We start from the raw sequence: 21,508 nt of genomic DNA, 5'->3' as shown, positions 1-21,508 counted from the left end.
TTTAATTTTTTGAACTCATTGAAGTTAAATGTTAAAATCAGTATTTCCTTTTTGTTTTTTTTAGAGAGAGTGAGCGGCCATGAGCAGGGGAAGGGCAGAGCAAGAGAGAGAATCTTAAGCAGGCTCCATGCCCAGCCTCTACGGGGCTCAATCTCACAGAGATCAGGACCTGAGCTGAAATCTAAGAGTTGGAGGCTTAACTGACTGAGCCACTCAGGCTCCCCAAAATCCGTACTTTTTAACTTGAAGCTTTAAGAATTTTAGGTTATCATTTATTTAAGTTGCAAGGAGCATGTTGCTAAAGAATGTTATGATAAGAGATGAAAATTATTAATGGGTCCTAGAGGTTTGGAAAATTTTATTCAGTAACAGTTCAGGAAGGTATAAATGGCATGGCTTTTTCTGCCAGTTTTATCATTGTAATTCTGTAATTACCATGGTGTCTGCAACAGTATGCAATTCTTAATCTCGGGGTTGTGAGTTTGAGCCCCATGTTGGTTGTAGTGAGTACTTAAATAAATTAAAAAAAAAATTGTGTAATTATTGAGTTGGTCTCTTTGGCCATTCTCTCATTAATTAACCTTATTCTTTTCTCTCTTTTCCTTTTAATTTTTTATTTTATGACAGAAGAAAGGAAAAGATGTTGCTCTTATATTTTTCCTACTCAGTTTGTAGGAACTCTCACTTTAACCTTAGGTTAAAAAAGCTTTGGGAGAATGTACTGTGCTGAGAATATAGCAGTTTCAATCTGTTTGGGTAAGCTTGGAATTGTAGTTCGTTGATGGATACTTAGTTACTGACCATTTCTTTTTTTACTAGATCCATTTTCAGTTAAGAGGAATGTTGCACGGAGCTTAAACAGCCAGCTTGTTTATGAATACGTTGTGGAGAGATTCAGGGCAGCTTATCGGTATTTTGCCTGTCCTCAGAGGAAGGGTGGAAATAAATCTACAGTGGATTCCATGAAAAAAGAGAAGGGAAAAATAAGCAATAAGAAACCAGTGAAGTCTGACAATATGGCATCCAGTTGTTGCATTCTACATGGAGAAAGCACAGAAAAAATAAATGCAGAAAGAGGTCAACCTGATAAATATGATGAAATGGAATGTACATCACAGAGATGTATTACTGAAGATGACAGTTTGTTGGTAAATGAGCTAGATTTGGCTGAACTTGGACAGGAATCTTCATCTCTTTCTACCAGTGGAGGCAGTGAATTAGAGCCAAAATCAATTAAGAAACAAGATGATTTAGCACCGTCAGAAACCTGTCTAAAAAAGGAACTCAGCCAGTGTAATTGCATTGGTTATAAATCCCCTGACCCAGATGAATCTTCTGGTACAGACTGCCAGTCAAATATAGAAACAGAGAGTTCACATCAGATTGTGAGCACTGACACATCTGCTACCTCCTGCAACTGCAAAGCTACAGAAGATGCTTCTGACTTTAATGATGATGATAACCACCCCACCCAGGAATTATATTATGTGTTTGATAAGTTTATTTTAACCTCTGGCAAGGTAGGATACCGTTTGTAAACAGTCTGTAAGATTTTGTGGTTGTTGTAGGACTGTATTTATAGTTTTTAGATTCAGAAATGTAAAAATAGCTTCTATGATGGTAGACTGTTATTTTCTATTGATATTTTGGTGTATATTTTCACTTTTCCTTTATTTTTTTCTGTAGTTGTCTTTAAAGAATGTATGTAAAACCTCAAAATGTTTCAGTACTCTATTACTAGTTGGTTTGCTTAACTTTCTCATATATGAAAGGATTCATCAGGCATTTTATAAAGATCAGTTTGGCAAAAGCAGCAAATATTTTAAATTTTGTTAATTTTCTATGTATATGTTTACTTTATCTTCCACAAAGAAGATTATAAGGTTTGTAAATTCTAATAGTATTCCACTTTAAAGGTGGTTTTTTACCCCTATGGGGTGGGTGAATGTAAATTTTTAAAAAATTTTTTAAAATTTTTATTTATTTTGAGAAAGATACAGAGAGCAAGTGGGGGAGGGGCAGATAAAGATGGAGACAATTTCAAGCAGACTCCACCATGTCAGCACAGGGCCTGAATTCATGTGGCCTGAATTCACGAACCATGAGATCGTGACCTAAGCCGAGACCCAGAGTCAGACGCATAACCAACTGAGCCACATAGAATATAAATTTAATGAAGATAGTTGAGCAGAAACTAAGATCAGGAACCAAAAGTGTGAAGAATTCAGATTCTGTCTCTGCCTTTGAGCTTTCCTTTGGATATTGGCATATCCTTTATAAACTAATGGAGTCTTAACTTTTTTACTGTTCAAGTGGGATAGTCTGAACTTCAACTTGATAAATTATAGAAAATAAAATACCCAATAACAGAAAATAAGCAGTGACTACTTTGTTAATAAAAGAAAGGTTTAGCTAAGTCACATTGCTTCAATTGCAGGGTACATAATTGAAATATCAGCACCCAAGATGAAAAAATGATTATATAGGTCATGTATAAACCAAGAAGAATGTTTTTGAAAAAATCTAGAAAGTTACCCAGTTTTATTGTTTTATCAATAATTATTTATTGACAAGCTTAAAATTTTTTAACCTAATTACTAAGCTGTGCTTCTTTATTCTTTGTAAGAATACATATATTGCAGTTTTTTTTTTAGGTTGTGGTGTTTAGGACATATGGACTGTAGAAAGGATAGATTAAATGGCAGGTTTTTAGAAAACCCTCTGAATTATATAACTGCAGTGTATGCTTTTTTTTTGTAAATTTTTAAAACGTTTTTTTTTTTGAGAGAGAGGGAGAGAGAGAGAGACCGACCGACAGAGAGAAAGACCGAACATGAATGAGGGAGGGGCAGAGACAGAGGATGACATAAAATCAGAAGCAGGCTCTAGACTCTGAGCTGTCAGCACAGAGCCCAACGCGGGGTTTGAACTCGTGAACCTTGAGATAATGACCTAAGCTGAAATCAGATGCTTAACTGACTGAGCCACCCAGGCGCCCCATATACTTCTTATACCCCTTGGAAACTTATCTTTTTTCTTTAATGTTTATTTATTTTAACATTTTATTTCATTTTTGAGAAAGACAATGTGAGCAGGGGAGGGGCAGAGAGAGAGGGTGACACATAATTGGAAACAGGATCTATCTAGGCTCTGAGCTGTCAGCACAGAGTCCTATGCGGGGCTTGAACTCACGAGCAATGAGATCATTACCTGAGCCAAAGTCATATGCTTAACCGACTGAGCCACCCAGTTATTTTAAGATAACTATTTATCCAATTAAATTTTTTTTCTAGATATATGTAACATTTTTCTAGTATTTTCTGATAAATCTTTTAAAAAGAAGTTTTGAAAGCTAAGAAAAATTCCCGTGGTACTGTTAATTATCCTATAGCACAGCATTGCCACAGGTAGAGGTTTTTGTATGTAATTTGCATCAGAGGTCATGGCTAGGTAAATATCTAAGCTAATCCTGGAGGAGGAAGCTCTTTGAAATCTAGGCATATTACAATAAAGAAAGGAGTGGTGCTCTTCCTTCACTATGTGTTTTGTTCAAGTAGTTGGGATACATTTTTACTGTTTTAACTACCTGTCTGATAGTCCATTGGAATACATCTTATTTAATTTAATTTAATTTTTTTATTATTTAAAGAAATTTTAAGTTTATTTTGAGAGAGATTGAGACAGTGAGTGGGGGAGGGGCAGATAGAGAGGAAGAGAGAGAATCCCAAGCAGGCTTCCACACTAGCACAGATCCCAATGTGGGGCTTGAGCTCCCAAAATTGTGACATCATGAACTGAGCCGAAACCAAGAGTTGGATGCCTAACTGACTGAGCCATTCAGGTGTCCCACCATTGGAATACATTTTAAATGGTGGTATAGGGTTTGCAGTTAACTTTGTGGCTATTGCATAAGAGTTATTCCTTGTATGAAGCAAAGTTATTTTTAGAGGTCAGCCCTACAGTTTGGTTTCTTGAGTACCATGCTAATGTAATAAATTGAACCAACTAGCCAAGTGGAGGGTTTTACAATTGACTATGAAGATAGAAAGTGTTTGGAGTGAAATGAAAACTGCCACTTCAAATTTATTTCTTCCTTTCTTCCTTTCCTTCCATTCTTTCCCTTCTTCTTTTCTTATTTCTTCTTTTCCTTTCTTTTCTTTTCTTTTCTTTTCTTTTTTCTCTTCTCTTTTCTTTTTCCTTTCCTTTCCTTTCCTTTCCTTTCCTTTCCTTTCCTTTCCTTTCCTTTCCTTTCCTTTCCTTTCCTTTCCTTTCCTTTCTTTTCTTCCTTCCTTTTTTTGAAATTTCTTTATAATCAGGGCGTCTGGGTGGCTCAGACAGTTAAGTGTCTGACTTCAGCTCAGGTCATGATCTCGCAGTCCGTGAATTTGAGCCCCGCGTCAGGCTCTGTGCTGACACCTCAGAGCCTGGAGCCTGCTTTGATTCTGTGTCTCCCTCTCTCTGCCCCTCCCTCACTTGCTCTCTGTCTCTCTGTCTCCCTCTCTCAAAATTAAATAAACATAAAAAAAAAACCATGAAATTTCTTTATAGTCTACGTTGTTAAAGATTTTAGTAGGTTAAAATTAATGCACAGATTTCATTTTGGGAGCTGACCAAAATGTTTGCATTAACCCATATGTATTACCTCTTCAGGTATTTTCTGTATCTTATGTATTTGGGTAAATCTCATCTTGATAATACCATTTTAGTGGGGAAGAAACATTAAAGTGTTTGCTCAAAAATGTGTTTTTTACATTTAATACTGCATTTTATTTATATGCTTTTTTTTTTTTTAACCTCCTGAAAGCACAGGTTATCAGAATTGAGTTACATAGAAGAGTCTTTTTGGACCTGCTTTCTAAGTGGTGATGAAGTCCCTCAATAGTTTATTAGATAATTTTTTTTTTTTTTACGTTTGTATAGCCACCAACGATAGTATGCAGCATCTGCAAAAAAGATGGCCATTCAAAAAATGATTGTCCAGAGGATTTCAGGAAAATTGATCTAAAACCTCTACCACCAATGACAAATCGATTTCGGGAAATACTTGATTTAGTATGTAAAAGATGTTTTGGTAAGTCTTTTATTATTAGAGCTATTGTGAATAGATTCTTTGTTAGATTTTGAATATTTATTTTCTTATTTAAAAACAGTTTGCTTACGTTTTGTTTTGGTACAGGTTATTTAATAGTTTAGACACCCAACAACAGATATTTATTAAATGCCTATTAAATGCACAGCACTGTGGTAAATGCCAAAGGGAATACAGAGTCCATTATGTGTTGCTTTTATTTATTTATTTTAATTTTTATTTAATTTATTTTTTTAACTTACATCCAAGTTAGCATATACTGCAACAATGATTTCAGGAGTAGATTCCTTAATGCTCCTTACCCATTTAGCCCATCCCCCCTCCCACAACCCCTCCAGCAACCCTCTCTTCTCCATATTTAAGAGTCTCTTATGTTTTGTCCCCCTCCCTGTTTTTTTTATTATTTTTGCTTCCCTTCCCTTATATTCATCTGTTCTGTGTCTTAAAGTCCTCATGAGTGAAGTCATATGATACTTGTCTTTCTCTGACTAATAATGCTTAGCATAATATGCTCTAGTTCCATCCACATAGTTGCAAATGGCAAGATTTCATTCTTTTTGATTGCTGAGTAATATTCTATTGTATATATATACCACATCTTCTTTATCAATTCACCCATCGATGGACATTTGCGCTCTTTCCATACTTTGGCTATTATTGATAGTGCTGCTATAAACGTTGGGGTGCATGTGCCCCTTTAAAACAGCATACCTGTATCCCTTGGATAAATACCTAGTAGTGCAATTTCTGGGTTATAGGGTAGTTCCATTTTTGATTTTTTGAGGAACCTCCATAATTGTTTCCACAGTGGCTGCACCAGTTTGCATTCCCACCAGCAGTGCAAAAGAGATGCTCTTTCTCTGCATCCTCGTCAACATCTGTTATTGCCTGAGTTGTTAATGTTAGCCATTCTGACAGGTGTGAGGTGGTATCTTGTGGTTTTGATTTGTATTTCCCTGATGATGAGTGATGTTGAGCATTTTTTAATGTGTCAGGAGGCCATCTGGATGTCTTCTTTGGAGAAGTGTCATTCATGTCGTTTCTTCATTGGATTATTTGTTTTTGGGTGTTGAGTTTGATAAGTTGTTTATAGATTTTGGATACTAACCCTTTATCTGATACATCGTTTGCAAATATCTCCTCCCATTCCATCGGTTGCCTTTTAGTTTTGCTGATTGTTTCCTTCGCTGTGCAGAAGCTTTTTATTTTGATGAGGTCCCCGTAGTTCATTTGTACTTTTGTTTCCCTTGCCTCTGGAGAAGTGTTGAATAAGAAGTTGCTGCGGCCAAAGTCAAAGAGGTTTTTGCCTGCTTTCTTCTCGAGGATTTTGGTGGTTTCCTGTCTTATATTTAAGTCTTTCATCCATTTTGAATTTATTTTTGTGTATGATATAAGAAAGCAGTCCAGATTTATTTTTCTGCATGTCGCTGTCCAGTTTTTCCAGCACTACTTGCTGAAGAGACTGTCTTTATTCCATTGGATATTGTTTCCTGCTTTGTCAAAGATTAGTTGGCCATACATTTGTGGATCCATTTCTGGGTTCTCTGCTCCATTGATCTCAGTGTCTTTTCTTGTGCCAGTACCATACTGTCTTGATGATTATAGCTTTGTAATATAGCTTGAACTCTGGGATTGTGATACCTCCAGCTTTGGTTTTATTTTTCAAGATTACTTTGGCTATTCGGGGTCTTTCTATAGTTTTCAGTGTATAGATTTTTCACCTCTTTGGTTAGATTTATTCTTAGGTATTTTATGGTTTTTGTTGCAATTGTAAATGGGATCAATTCCTTGATTTCTCTTTCTTTTGCTTCATTGTTCATCTATAGGAATGCAACCGATTTCTGTGCATTGATTTTATATCCTGTGACTTTGCTGAATTCATGGATCCGTTCTAGCAGTTTTTTGGAGTCTTTTGGGTTTTCCATATGGAGTATCATGTCATCTGCGAAGAGTGAAACTTTGACGTCCTCCTGGCCAATTTGGATGCCTTTTATTTCTTTGTGTTCTCTGATTGCTGAGGCTAAGCCTCCAATACTATGTTGAATAATGGTGGTAAGAGTGGACATCCCTATCTTCTCCCTGACCTTAGGGGGGAAAGCTCTCAGTTTTTCCCCATTGAGGATGATATTAGCGTTGGGTCTTTCATATATGGCTTTTATGATCTCGAGGTATGATCCTTCTATCCCTATTTTCTTGAGGGTTTTTATCAAGAAAGGATGCTGTATTTTGTCAAATGCTTTCTGTGCATCTGTTGAGAGGATCATGTGGTTCTTGTCCTTTCTTTTTATTGATGTGATGAATCACATTGATTGTTTTGCAGATATTGATCCAGCCCTGCATCCCAGGTATAAATCCCACATGGTCGTGGTGAATAATTTTTTTAACGTATTGTTGGATCCAGTTGGCTGCTATCTTGGTGAGGATTTTTGCGTCCATGTTCATTAGGGAAATTGGTCTATAGTTCTTCTTTTTAGTGGGGTCTTTGTCTGGTTTTGGAATTGAGGTAGTGCTGACTTCATAGAAAGAGTTTAGAAGTTTTCCTTCCATTTCTATTTTTTGGAACAGCTTTGAGGATAGGTGTTAAGTCTTCCTTAAATGTTTGATAGAATTTCCCTGGAAAGCCATTTGGCCCTGGACTCTTGTTTTTTGGGAGAGTTTTGATTACTAATTCGCTTTCTTTACTGGTTATGGGTCTGTTCAAATTTTCTATTTCTCCCTGTTTCAGTTTTGGTAGTTTATATATTTCTAGGAATTTGTCCATTTCTTCCAGATTGCGCATTTTATTGACATATAATTGCTTATAACATTCTCTTATTGTTGTTTGTATTTCTGCTGTGTTGGTTGTGATCTCTCTTCTTTCTTTCTTGATTTTATTTATTTGGGTCCTTTCCTTTTTCTTTTTGATCAAACTGGCTAGGGGTTTGTCAATTTTGTTAATTCTTTCAAAGAACCAGCTTCTGGTATCATTGCTCTGTTCTGCTTTTTCGGTTTTGATAGCATTGATTTCTGCTCTAATCTTTATTATTTCCTGTCTTCTGCTGGTTTGGGGTTTTATATGCTGTTCTTTTTTCAGCTCTTTAAGGCATGAGGTTAGGTTGTGTATCTGAGATCTTTCTTCCTTCTTTAGGAAGGCCTGGATGGCTATATACTTCCCTCTTATGGCCACCTTTGCTGCATCCCAGAGGTTTTGGGCTGTGGTGTTATCATTTTCATTGGCTTCCATGTAGTTTTAAATTTCCTCTTTAACTTCTTGGTTAGCCCATTCATTCTTTAGTAGGCTGTTCTTTAGTCTCCAAGTATTTGCTACCTCCCCAGTTTTTTCTTGTGGTTGATTTCGAGTTCCATAGCATTGTGGTCTGAAAATCACGGTATGATCTTGATCTTTTTGTACTTGTTGAGGGCTGATTTGTGTGCCAGTATGTGATGTATTCTAGAGAATGTTCCATGTGCACTGGAGAAGAATATATATTCTGCTGCTTTAGGCTGAAATGTTTTGAATGTATCTGTTAAGTCCATCTGGTCCAGTGTATCATTCAAAGCCATTGTTTCCTTGTTGATTTTCTGTTGAGATGATCTGTCCATTGCTGTAAGTAGCGTGTTGAAGTCCTCTAATATTATGGTATTATTATCAATGAGTTTCTTTATGTTGATGATTAATTGATTTATATATTTGGGTGCTTCACATTTGGAGCATAACTATTTACAATTGTTAGGTCTTCTTGGTGGATAGGCCTCTTAATTATGATATAATACCCTTCTTCATCTCTTGATACAGTCTTTATTTTAAAGTCCAGATTGTCTGATGTAAGTATGGCTACTCCGGCTTTCTTTTGTTGACCACTAACACGTTAGATGGTTCTCCATCCCCTTACTTTGAATCTGAAGGTGTCTTTAGGTCTAAAGTGGGTCTCTTGTAAACAGCATCTAGATGGATCTTGTTTTCTTATCCATTCTGTTACCCTGTGTCTTTGTTTGGAGCATTTAGTCCATTGAGATTTAGAGTGAGTACTGAAAGATATGAGTTTATTGGCATTATGTTTCTTGTAATTATGTGTTGCTTTTAAAGAGCTTAGACTCTGGATCTGTGCTGTCTAATATGGTAGCCACTATTTAAATTGAAATTAATTAAAATTAAAAATTAAATTCCTCATTTTTAGTAGCCACAACCCGAGTAGTGAGTAGTTACATGTGGCTGGTGGCTGCTGAATTGGACAGGTCAGATAGGCAACATTTCCATCACTGCATTGCTCTTGCACAGTTCTGCTCTAGATGGAAGTATGATATGTATAAAAATTGCCATAATTGGAAGCAGAATGTATTACATGCTGTAGTAGTAGGAAACAAAATGCAGGGCAAACAGTATTTTAACTGGGGTAGAACACAGGGATTGAAATTAATGATGTGGCATTTGAGTTGGACCTTGAACTCTTTTTCAGATCTAGGAGATTATACACAGAAGTGTAGGGTGTATAATTTCTTTGGGAGAATAATTGCCTTAGGTTTGGTAGAGTATAAGAAAGATAATTGAGGGAGAAAAGGCTATAAAGATATTTTGGGAAATGCCTTACATAATTTTATTCAACAAACACTTATGGTGAACCTGGGATAAACCTTCACTCAACAAATATTTTTTTAAATTATTTGCTGTGCCCAGATAAGTTAAAATTTTTGATGTAATAATATTTAGTTTCCCATTGTAATATCTCCCACTTATTTCCTATCCCACCCTCTTGCCAGGCAACCACTTACCTGCTTTTAATTGCTATCCATTAGTTTGCATTCTCTAAAGTTCTATATAAATAGAATCACCTAGAATGTACTCTTTTTCTGAGTTGGGGTCCTGGCTTCTTTCATTTAGCATAATTATTTTGAGATTCATCCATGTTATGTGTGTAAATAGTTTATTCATTTTTATTGCTGAGTTGTGTTCCATTATATGGAAGAGCCACAATTTGTTTACCATCCACCTGTTGATACAAATTTGGCTCATTTCTAAGTTTTGATTATTATAAATAAATCTGCTCTGTATATCTATGTGCAGGTCTGGGAATGGATGTACATTTTGATTTCTCTTAGGTAATACCAAGGCATTGAATAGCTGGTTTGTGGCACATTTTTTCCCCACAGCTTTATTAAGATACAATACAGTACATTTGTTTTTATTTATTTATTCATTTATATGTCTTTATATGAGCTCATGGATATTTTATACTTTGGGTTATTATCTAATACTACTTTTTCTTTTGCTCAAATTGTTCCAGATTTGGCCATTGGGAATTCTTTCAGTTGGTTCCTGTGACTTATACTCCCATCAGTGTGCGGGGTTTTTTTTGTTTGCTTGTTCGTTTTATTTTTTATTTATTTTTTTTAGCACTTCCTTACTTTCTGGTACTACAAGATGCTCCAGGCTCATCATGTATGTTTTCTGCCCCAGTCCTAGAATTAGATATGTCTCCAAAGATCCTTGGTTCCTTTTATTGGAGAATGGTGTTAGAAACCAAGATCTGGATGCTAGCGTGCTTGCTGTTATGGGCTGTTGTTGCTTCTAGGCCCTCTCTGAGTGAGAAAATTAGGTATATGCACTAACTTAAATATATGCTTGTATCTATAAAAATTTCTATATGTGACCATCTTATATTAAGTTAAACATGACTTTTGTACTGATGTCTCCAACTTGAATACATTACCACATGGCTCATTCAAGTCTCTTCTTTCTGCTTATCTGTAAATTTCCCACTCCAACAGTGAAAAAACTGGCCCCATCATCTGCTACCCATTTATTCAGTTGTTACATTTAAGTACACATGTATAACATTATCAGAACTATTATCTAATACCCCTATGGGAAATAACTTTTATCAATTATAGTACTTATGCATACTCCCTTTTGCCCTTAGTCTTACAGTGAAGTGTGTGTTTCACTTTGAGTGAAATTGTCTTACACATGTAGATTCTTTTTGTCACAGCCTGCATTCCATCCTAGTCCCCAACCACCTAGATGATATTTTTAAAATTTGCCTACTGTAAAGTTCACTCTTTGTACTGCAAAGTTCTATGGATTTTGACAAGTGCATTGTATCCTGTATTTACCATTATGGTATCATACAGAATAGTTTTACCACTTTAATAATAATAAAAAAAATCACCTGTAATTCAGCTATAGGTATACCTCAGAGATATTGTGGGTTGGGTTCCAGACCACCACAATGAAGTGAGTACCATAGTAAAGTGAATTAAGTGAATTTTTTTGTTTCCCACTGCATATAAAAGTTATGTTTACACTACTCTGTCATCTATTAAGTGTCCAATAGCATTGTGTCTAAAGAAGAACAATGTATATACCTTGATTAAAAAATGCCTTATTGCTAAAAAATGCTAACCATCATCTGAGCTTTCAGCGAATCATAGTCTTTTTGTTTGTAGAGGGTCTTGTCTCAGTGTTAATGGCTGCTGACTGATCAGGGTGGCTATGACAATTTCTAAAATAAGACAGCAATGAAGTTTGCCACATTAACTCTTCCTGTTATGAATGATTTCTCTGTAGTATGTGATGCTGTTAGATAGCTATTTTTTTTAATGTTTATTTGTGGGGGGAAGGGGCAGAGAGTGACAAGGGAGAGACAGAATCCCAAGTAGGCTCTGTGCTGTCAGCATAAAGCCCAATGTGGGTCCCAAACCCATGAACCATGAGATCATGACCTGAGCTAAAGTCAGACACTTAGCCAACTGAGCCGCCTAGGTGCCCTTAGGTAGCTGTTTTATCCATAGTAGAACTTCTTTCAAAGTTGGAGTCAGTTTTATCAACTTAAGTTTATCAACATAGTTATGTCATATTCTAAATCCTTTGTTGTCATTTCGACAATCTTTGCAGCATCTTCAGGAGTTCAGAGAATCTATCTCAGTAAGCCACTTTATTGCGCTTCCATTAGAAGCAACTCCTCATCCATTCAAGTTATATCATGAGATTGCAGCAATTCATTCACATCTTCAGGCTCCATTTCTTATTCTAGTTCCCTTGCTCTCTGCACCACATCTTTAGTTACTTCCTCCACTGAAGTCTTGAACCCCTCAGAGTCACCCATGAGGGTTGGAATCAACTTCTTTCAGACTCCTCCTGTTTAGGTTTCTATTTTGATTTCTTCCCATGAATCACAGATGCTCTTAATGGCGTCTAGAATAGTGATTCATTTCCCAGAAGATTTTCAGTTTATTTTGTACAGCTCTAAAAGAGGAATCACTATGGCAGCTATAAACTTACAGAATGGATTTCTTTTTTTAAGTTTTTAAATTTATTTTGAGAGAGAGAGAGAGTGAGCAGGGGAGGCACAGAGGCGGGGGGTGGGGTGGGAAGAGAATCCCAAGCAAGCTCTGTGCTGAACTCACAAACTGTGATATCATGACATTTAAATGACTGAGCCACCCAGGTGCCCCACAAAATAGATTTCTTAAATGATAAGACTTGAAAGTTTAAATGACTCCTGATCCATGGACTGTGGAATAAATGGATGTTGGCTTAGCAGGCATGAAAACATTAATCTTACTATAGATCTCTGCCAGAGCTCTTGAGTGCCCAGGTGCATTGTCAATGGAACATGTTGAAAGCAATTTTTTTTTTCTGCATTATGTCTCAACAGTGGGCTTAAAATATTCAGTAAACCATGTTACAAACAGTTTTGCTGTCATCCAGGCTTTGTTCATTTATAAAACACAGGCATAGTAGATTACATAATTCTTAAACTCTAGGATTTTTAGAATGGTAAATGAACATTGGTTCCAACTTCAAGACTCCAGCTACATCAGCCCCTAACAAGATAGCCTGTCCCTTGAAGCTTTGAAGGCAGGCATTGACTTTTCCTGTCTAGCTATGAAAGTCCTAGATAGTATCTTCTTCCATTATAAGGCTGTTTTGTCTGCATTGTTTAGTGTGGCCACCTTCATTAATGATCTCAGCTAGATATAGTGGATCACTTGTTGCTTCACCTTGCACTTTTATGTTACTCACATGGCTTCCTCTCTCTCTTTTTAAAAAATTTTATTTACATCCAAGTTAGGTAACATACAGTATAATAATGGTTTCAGGAGTAGAATTTAATGCTTCATCACTTACATATGTAACACCCAGTGCTCATCCCAACAAGTGCCCTCCTTAATGCCCATCACCCATTTAGCCCATCCCCCCCTCCCCCCCTCCGCCCAGCACCCCTCCAGAGACTCTCAGTTTGTTCTCTGTGTTCAGGAGTCTCTTGTGGTTTGCCTCCCTCTCTGTTTTTATCTTATATTTCTTTCCCTTATACTCATCTCTTTTGTTTTCACTTTTTTTTTTAATGTTTATTTTTGAGAGAGAGAGACAGAGAGAGAGACAGAGTATGAGTGGGGGAGGGGCAGAGAGGGAAGGAGACACAGAATCCAAAACAAGCTCAAGGCTCTGAGAGGTCAGCATAGAGCCTGACATGGGGCTCGACCCCACGAACTGTGGGTTCATGACCCAAACTTACACACACACTGCACATCTTTATCCATTCATCAGTCAGTGGAAATTTGGGCTCTTTTTCTATAATTTGGCTATCGTTAATAGTATTGCTACAAACATTGGGGTGCCTGTGCCCTTTGAATCTGCATTTTTGTATCTTTTGGATAAACACCTACTGGTGCTTGGTCATAGGGTAGCTTTATTTTTAATTTTTTGAGGAACCTCCATACTATTTTTCAGAGTGGCTGCACTAGTTTGCATTCCCACCCACAGTATAAAAGTGTTCCCCTTTCTCCGCATCCTTGCCAACATCTTTTGTTTCCTGAATTGTTAATTTTAGCCATTCTCACAAGTGTGAGGTGGTATCTCATTGTAGTTTTGATTTCTGTTTCCCTGATGATGAGTGATATTGAACATCTTTTCATGTGTCTGTTAGCCATCTGGATGTCTTCTTTGAAAAAGTGTTCATGTCTTTTGCCCATTCCTTCACTGGATTATTTATTTTTGGGTGTTGAGTTTGATAAGTTCTTTATAAATTTTGGATACTAACCTTTATATGATAAGTCATTTGCAAATATCTTCTCCCATTCTGTCGGTGCCTTTTAGTTTTGTTGAATGTTCTTTTGCTGTGCTGGAGGTTTTTATAAACTTGATGAGGTCCCAGTAGTTCATTTTTGCTTTTGTTTCCCTAGCCTCCAGAGACATGCCTAGTAAGAAGTTGCTGTGGTCGAGGTCAAAGGGGTTGTTGCCTGTTTTCTCCTCTAGGATTTTGATGGTTTCCTATCTTACATTTAGGTCTTTTGTTCATTTTTAGTTTGTTTTTGTGTATGGTGTAAGTTCATTCTCCTGCATGTCACTGTCCAGTTTTCCCAACACCATTTGCTGAAGAGGTTATCTTTTTTCCATTGGTTATTCTTTCCTGCTTTGTCGAAGATTAGTTGGCCATACGTTTGTGGGCCCATTTCTGGGTTCTCTATTATTTCCTTGATTTGTGTGTCTGTTTTTTCACCAGTACCATACTGTCTTGATGATAACAGCTTTGTAATATAGCTTGAAGTCTGTAATTGTGATGCCTCCAGCTTTGGTTTTCTTTTTCAACAGGACTTTGGCCATTTAGGGCCTTTTGTTGGTTCCATACAAATTTTAGAATTGTTTTTTCTAGCTCTGTGAAGAATGCTGATGTTATTTTGATAGGGATTGCATTGAATGTGTAGATTGCTTTGGGTAGTATTGACATTTTAACAATATTTATTCTTTTGATCCATGAGCATGGAATGTTTTTCCATTTCTTTGTGTCATCTTCAGTTTCTTCCATAAGCTCTCTATTGTTTTCATCATACATATCTTTTACCTCTTTGGTTAGGTATATTCCTAGGTATTTTATGGGTTTTGGTGCAATTGTAAATGGGATCGATTCCTTGATTTCTCTTTTTTTGCTGCTTCATTACTGGCGTATAGAAATGCAACTGATTTCTGTTAATTGATTTTATATCCTGCCACTTTGCTGAATTCATGTATCAGTTTTAGCAGTTTTTTGGTGGAGTCTTTCAGGTTTTCCATGTAGAGTAAGTATCATGTCATCTGCAGAGAGTGAAAGTTGACTTCTTCCTTGCTGATTTGGATACCTTTTATTTCTTTTTGTTGTCTGATTGCTGAGGCTAGGATTTCCAGCACTATGTTGAACAACAGTGGTGAGAGTGGACATCCCTGTCGTGTTCCTGACCTTAGGGGGAAAGCTCTCAGTTTTTCCCCATTGAGGATGATATTAGCTGTGAGTCTTTCGTATATGGCCTTTATGATGTTGAGGTATGTTCCTTCTATCCCTACTTTCTTGAGGGTTTTTATCAAGAAAGGATGCTGTATCTTGTTCAGATTGCTGCTTTTCTTAAACCTCGTGAACCTCTGCTAGCTTCAAGCTTTTTGTTTTGCAGCTTCCTCACCTCAGCCTTCATAGAATTGAAGAGAATTAGAAACTTGCTCTGGATTAGGCTTTGGCTTAAGTGAATGTTGTGGCTGGTTTAATCTATTCAGACCCACTTATACTTTCTCCATGTCAGTAATAAGGCTGTTTCACTCTCTTATCATTCGTGTGTTCACTGGAGTACCACTTTTAATTTCCTTCAAGAACTTTTCCTTTGTATTCACAACTTGGCTGTTTGGTGCAAGAGCCTAGCGCTCAGCCTATCTTGACTTCTGACATGCCTTCCTTACAAGCTTTATTATTTCTAGCTTTTGAGTTAAAGTGAGAGACATGTGATACTTGTTTTCATTTGAACACTTAGAGGCCATAATAAGGTTATTGACTGGTCTAATTTCAGTAGCATGTTGTCTCAGAAAATGGAGAGCCCTAAGGAGAGGGAGAGAGGTGGGGGAAATGGGTGGTCAGTGGAGCATCCAGAACACACACAAAATTTATTAAGTTTGTCATCTTATGTGGGTACAGTTTATGGCACCCCAAGACAATTACAATGGTAGCATCAAAGGTCACTGAACATAGGTAATCATAACATATAATAATGAAAAAGTTTGAAATGTTGTGAGATTGATGGGGGGTGGGAGGGAGGGGAAGGTGGGTGATGGGTATTAAGGAGGGCACCTTTTGGGATGAGCACTGGGTGTTGTATGGAAACCAATCTGACAATAAATTTCATATATTGAAAAAAAATAAAAGTAAAAAACAAAAAAACAAAGATAGGAACAAAAAAAAAAAAGAAAAAAAAAGAAATGTCGTGAGAATTACCAAAATGTGACACAGACATGAAGTGAGCAAGTGCTGTTGGAGAAAAGGTGCTTGATAGACTTGCTCAGTGTAGGGTTGCCACAGAACTTCATTTTGTGAAAATCACAGTATCTGCAAAGGGCAGTAAAGCAAAGTGTAATAAAATGAGGTATGCCTGTATTCAGCTTGCAAACACAGATGCTACATTTGTTTTTCAAAAGTTGAATATTAGTTTAAATCATTACAGTAAATTACTCCTTTGTTCCTATCACTGTATTAACTCTTGGGGATGAGTCTAGAGGAGGAGATAGAAAAGAAAAACGATTACTCTTTTTATTTTTTTTAATTGGTATTTGAATTTTTTTTTTAATCTTTATTTATTTTTGAGAGAGAGAGAGAGACAGACAGAGTGCAAGCGGGGGAGGAACAGAAAGAGAGGGAGACACAGAATCCAAAGCAGGCTCCAGGCTCCGAGCTGTCAGCACAGAGCCTGACACAGGGCTCGAACCCACAAGCTGTGAGTTCATGACCTGACCCGAAGTCGGATGCTTAACTGACTGAGCCACCCAGGTGCCCCGGAAAAAGAGTACTCTTAAGAATATTTGGTCTTGGGGCGCCTGGGTGGATCAGTCGGTTAAGCGGCCGACTTCGGCTCAGGTCATGATCTCGCGGTCCGTGAGTTCGAGCCCCGCGTCGGGCTCTGTACTGACAGCTCAGAGCCTGGAGCCTGTTTCAGATTCTGTGTCTCCCTCTCTCTGACCCTCCCCCGTTCGTGCTCTGCCTCTCTCTGTCTCAAAAATAAATAAACGTTAAAAAAAAAAAATTAAAAAAAAAATATTTGGTCTTATGTGGAAAAATAATGTGAACATAAATGGAATACCTAGAAAATTAAATGGTTAGTACAAATTGGCAAGTGCTTTGGAGAACTAAGGAAATTAATTTAAGGAGAAGTCATTGAAGGCTGTGGTTGGGCAAAGCAGTTTATAGAAAAGATCTTGACCATGTATTTGAGGGAACTGCTAGGTTTGAATGGGTCAGGTACCTCGCATAACAAGATGAGTATTGATTTAACAGGTAGGAAAAACAAGCATTTTTTGGGAGCGAGAAGAATGTCTGCAGAAAACAATATTAAATAATATGTAGAAGTAAATACATTTTGCAGATATTTCATAGAGGAATGATCATGTGAAATGTACATAGACCTATAAAAAATACTTTTCTGTTCTCCCTCTGCCCCTTCCTTCCCTAGTAATATTTACGATTTTAAAGTCACAGAAGTTAACAAATAATGAAATTTAAAAAAATTTTTTTTAATGTTTTGTTTATTTTTGAGAGAGAGCAAGTGAGTGAGCATGAGCAGGGCGGGGGCAGAGAGAGAGAGGGAGTCACAGAATCTGAAGCAGGCTACATGCTCTGAGCTGTCAGCACAGAGCCCGATGCAGGGCTCAAACCCACAGACCATGAGATCATGATGAGCCGAAGTCAGACGCTTAACTGACTGAGCCACCCAGGCGCCCCACAAATAATGAAATTTTAAGTAAAGAGTTTAGGATAAAAAATTGATGACTTTTTCAGATTCTGTTTTCCTTACTTTTTTCCTTTTTCTTTTTTTAGATGAGTTATCACCACCCTTTTCTGAACAACACAACAGGGAGCAAATTTTAATTGGCTTGGAAAAGTTTATTCAAAAAGAATATGATGGTATGTCATATGTTAAAAATTGATTGTTTTTGTTATTATAGCCACCCAATCAGAGTTTCGTTTATTTTAAAAGTGTTCATTGAATGTTATGGTTAGGTACTAAAACAGGTGCTGGGAATATAGTACCAATACAAAAGGTGAAACCTGCTTTCATAAAACTTATATTAAGAGGAGTAGACAGTCAGCTAACAAACAGGTATACAATTTAATATCAGGAAATAATAAATGCTATTGAAGTATAGGAGTTGAAAGGATAGTGATGGAGTAGTTCTCTCTACTATTATGGTAGTTCTCTGATAAAGTCACATTTGAAGAGAGCCATGAATAATATGAGGGAGCAAGTTATATGAATGTCTAAGGAGAGAACATTCTAGAGAGAAAGAGTAGCAAGTACAAATACTCCAAGGTTGAATTATGTTTGGTATGCTTGAAGGCCATGCAGGAAGTCAGTGTGTCTGGAGTGGAGTTGTGAGGTAGACTGTAATAGAAAGATGAGGTCTGAGACGTAGTCTAGAGATTGAGTCATTAGGGCCTTATAGATGTTGGTAGAAGGACTTTGAATTTTGAGTGTCTAATGAGAAGCTTCTGGAAGGTTTTAACACTTAAGTGGTATGATCTGAGAGAATACAGTATGGGTCCATAAGAATAGAAGCAAGTGGAACATTTAAAAAGCTGTTGTATACATTCAGATGAGACATAACATCTGAAAGAGTCAATGAAAGGGGGTCAAATTTAGGACATATTTTGAATGTAGAACTAATAAGATTTGCTGAAGCCTTACATGTTAGATATGAAGGAAAAAAAAGGTGTCAAGGACAGTTTCAAAGCTTTTACCTGAGTAGTTGGGTGGTACTGTTTAACTGAGATGGCAAAAATAGTAGAAGGAATAGGTTTTGGGCATGGGGACGAAGAATCGAGAGTTTTGTGGCCAAATATTTTAGGAAATGATAAAGAGTTGATTTATAATGGAATGAATGTATATTATGAAAGATCTGTTATATAAGATTACATTTTCCATTATATTTGCTAGTATATACAGTCCTGATCAAATCTAAGTCTATTATATTTAGCTTATGCACATTTTTATTTGCTGATGAACATAGCTTCTTTCACGTCTCTCAGTTGCCACTGAAATTTCAAGTTGGACATCAGAACTGAATTGGAGGATTAGGTTTTGAAAATGTAGAATTTGTTTTTTAACTGTGTAATCTACAGGAATTAATATGGAAAGAAATCCAATCCAGTTAAGGTACAGCTTGTTTGAAGTGGTAGCTGTTACTGACTGACACTAAATATGAAAGGATAATCCCATCATAATTTATATCAAATGGATTAATCACTCACTTTGGGAAGAGAATTAATTCTATGTACTTAGATGATATTTGTAAAACTACTTGAATTGTGCCCTGAAAAAACTAGTTTACTAATTTCTAGGAGGTAAATCTCTAAATATTAAACTTTACTATTGGTAGTGTTGTGGAGAATGAAGAAAAGTGGATGAATTTATGAGTTAGTTACATTGAAAGCAGCTAATGGACTTGGTGATTGTTTGGATGTAGAAGCTGAGAGAGAGTGGTATTAAGAATAACATATATTTCTGATGTGGGCAATTGGGTAGATAAAAATACTATTTGCTGAGAATAGGGATTATAGGAGCAATAGTAGGTTTGAGGTAAAGTTGAAGGTTTAGTTTTGACTTGTTGAATTTATGATGTCTGTAGCAAAATGTAAACAGCAGTTAGAAACATGGGTTGTGGGAACTTGGGCAGAAGATCTGGGCTTTAGATGAATGTTTTGGAATTTCTCAGTATATCTGGCAACAGAAGGTAATTTAAGCTGTCAAAGTGGACAAGAGCATCTTGTGTTAGTCCATTAGTAGGTAATAAAAGACTTCTCTTTCCTACGAATTATAAAACTTTTGACTTTTGTTTTCCTTTACTTAGAAAAGGCCAGATTGTGCTTATTTGGCTCTTCTAAGAATGGATTTGGATTTCGTGATAGTGATCTGGATATTTGTATGACCCTGGAAGGCCATGAAAATGCAGAGGTAAGAGCTAGTGTCTGGAAAGGGATGTGGAAGTTTATTTTTTTCCAGTGGTGAATATATTTGAAGTTATGTATGTAGTATTGATAAAAATATATTGTACCATTCTTTGTGTAAATATATCAGCAATTGTAGTATTTGAAATGTAAAAGCATTTAGCACTGTCATTTTAGAAGACATTCAAATCTCTAAGTAAATTTACTGTTTCAATAATTTTATATCATGAAACAATGTCACTGAGTTAAAAGTGCTTTGTATTGAATTTTTGGGAAAAGTTAATATACCATAGAGTTGTAGTTTTTTCCATTAGAACCAATGGGAAGCTGGTGCTACACTACGAGTGAACATTGATCTCACTTTCTCTGTCTTTTCATATCTCTTCTGTTAAGTGATATCTTTGTATCACTAAAGATAGAAATAAAGGTGGGCATCTAATTTATAAGTAGGTTGTATTGTACAAGTTATTTAGAATTTGTGAGCAATTAGAAGACATTTTTTTCCATAAAGCATTATTATAAATGTTGCATTCTAGGATAGCTTTTAGTAAAGAAACGCATTTTGGGTGGGAAGGGGAACTAACAGTTATTGAGGCCTCATTTCATTCTTACAACCACCTTCGAGGTAGATAATTTCCCCCATTTTACAGATGAGGAAACTGAGGCTTTGAGAGATATACTGACTTGCCCAAGTTCACACAGCTAGTAAATGTTCGAGCCGGGATTCGTACCCAGGTCTGTCTGACTCCACAGTTCATGCTCTTTCCATTGTATCTCACTGCTTCTCTGTAATTTATTTAACCCATAATGTAGCTGAAATTTAGTACTAATACTATGTAGAACCTAATCACTACTTTTGGAATTTCACTGTGAGATGCCAGGAGCAGACCTTCCCCCAGAGCAGTCTCAGCAGTGAGAGTGGGTACTTGTGCTTTCTTTCTTCGTGTATCAGCCTTCAGTAGTGGGAACAAGATTGTCCAAGCTCCACTAAAGAAAGGGACTGATTGGACAGGGAAGTATCCCAGGCCTTCCTAGCAGCCCCTAAAAAGGAGGGGATCCCTATAGTTGCTCATTCCTTTAGGAACATAGCTGTTGGAATTTATGTTTCAAGATCAGGGACTGCTTGCAAGATTGGGGTGTGGCCAAGCTTCTGGCATCTGTAGTGGTGTCAGTATAGAGTGTTATTATAAAAGAATTCAGAATCGTGTACTGTGGGTTTCTGAACATTTTTTCAAAAGGTGGCTTTTAAATTGTTAGAATCAGAGTAAAGATGGCAGAACCATAGTAAAGATGGCAGAGTAAACATGTCTGGTTGATCCTTATTTCTGGCCCTAAGAAACTGCTTCTAGTATTAACATCTTATTCTTTTTTTTCCTTTTAATTAGTTAATTCTTTCTGGGAGAGAGAGAGAGAGCGTGCATTTGTGTGCCCGTGAGTAGGGGAGGGGCAGGAAGGAAAGGGAGAGAGAGACTCTTAAGCAGTCTCCATG

The 21,508-nt window shown here is 36.8% G+C and overlaps 1 protein-coding gene across 16 annotated transcripts in view; it reads left to right on the top strand.

Annotated features, from left to right (window-relative positions):
- Nucleotides 1-21,508, top strand: part of TUT4 (terminal uridylyl transferase 4) — a 149,778-nt gene that overhangs the window by 82,307 nt on the left and 45,963 nt on the right. For all 16 annotated transcript variants that reach the window (XR_008294865.1, XR_008294875.1, XR_008294870.1 and 13 more), the window contains 4 exons: nucleotides 820-1,520; nucleotides 4,921-5,071; nucleotides 17,893-17,979; nucleotides 19,923-20,026. Coding sequence is in view for 3 of the 16 variants with exons in the window: in XM_027059177.2 (XP_026914978.1) it covers nucleotides 820-1,520; nucleotides 4,921-5,071; nucleotides 17,893-17,979; nucleotides 19,923-20,026 (1,043 nt within the window). In the remaining 13 variants the exon portion in view is untranslated. The remainder of the gene's footprint in view (nucleotides 1-819; nucleotides 1,521-4,920; nucleotides 5,072-17,892; nucleotides 17,980-19,922; nucleotides 20,027-21,508) is intronic.

Source organism: Acinonyx jubatus, chromosome C1 (assembly GCF_027475565.1).
Source record: "Acinonyx jubatus isolate Ajub_Pintada_27869175 chromosome C1, VMU_Ajub_asm_v1.0, whole genome shotgun sequence".
NCBI lineage: Eukaryota > Metazoa > Chordata > Mammalia > Carnivora > Felidae > Acinonyx > Acinonyx jubatus.
The sequence above is the reverse complement of the archived record's forward strand: the minus strand, read 5'-3'. Positions and strand labels throughout refer to the sequence as shown.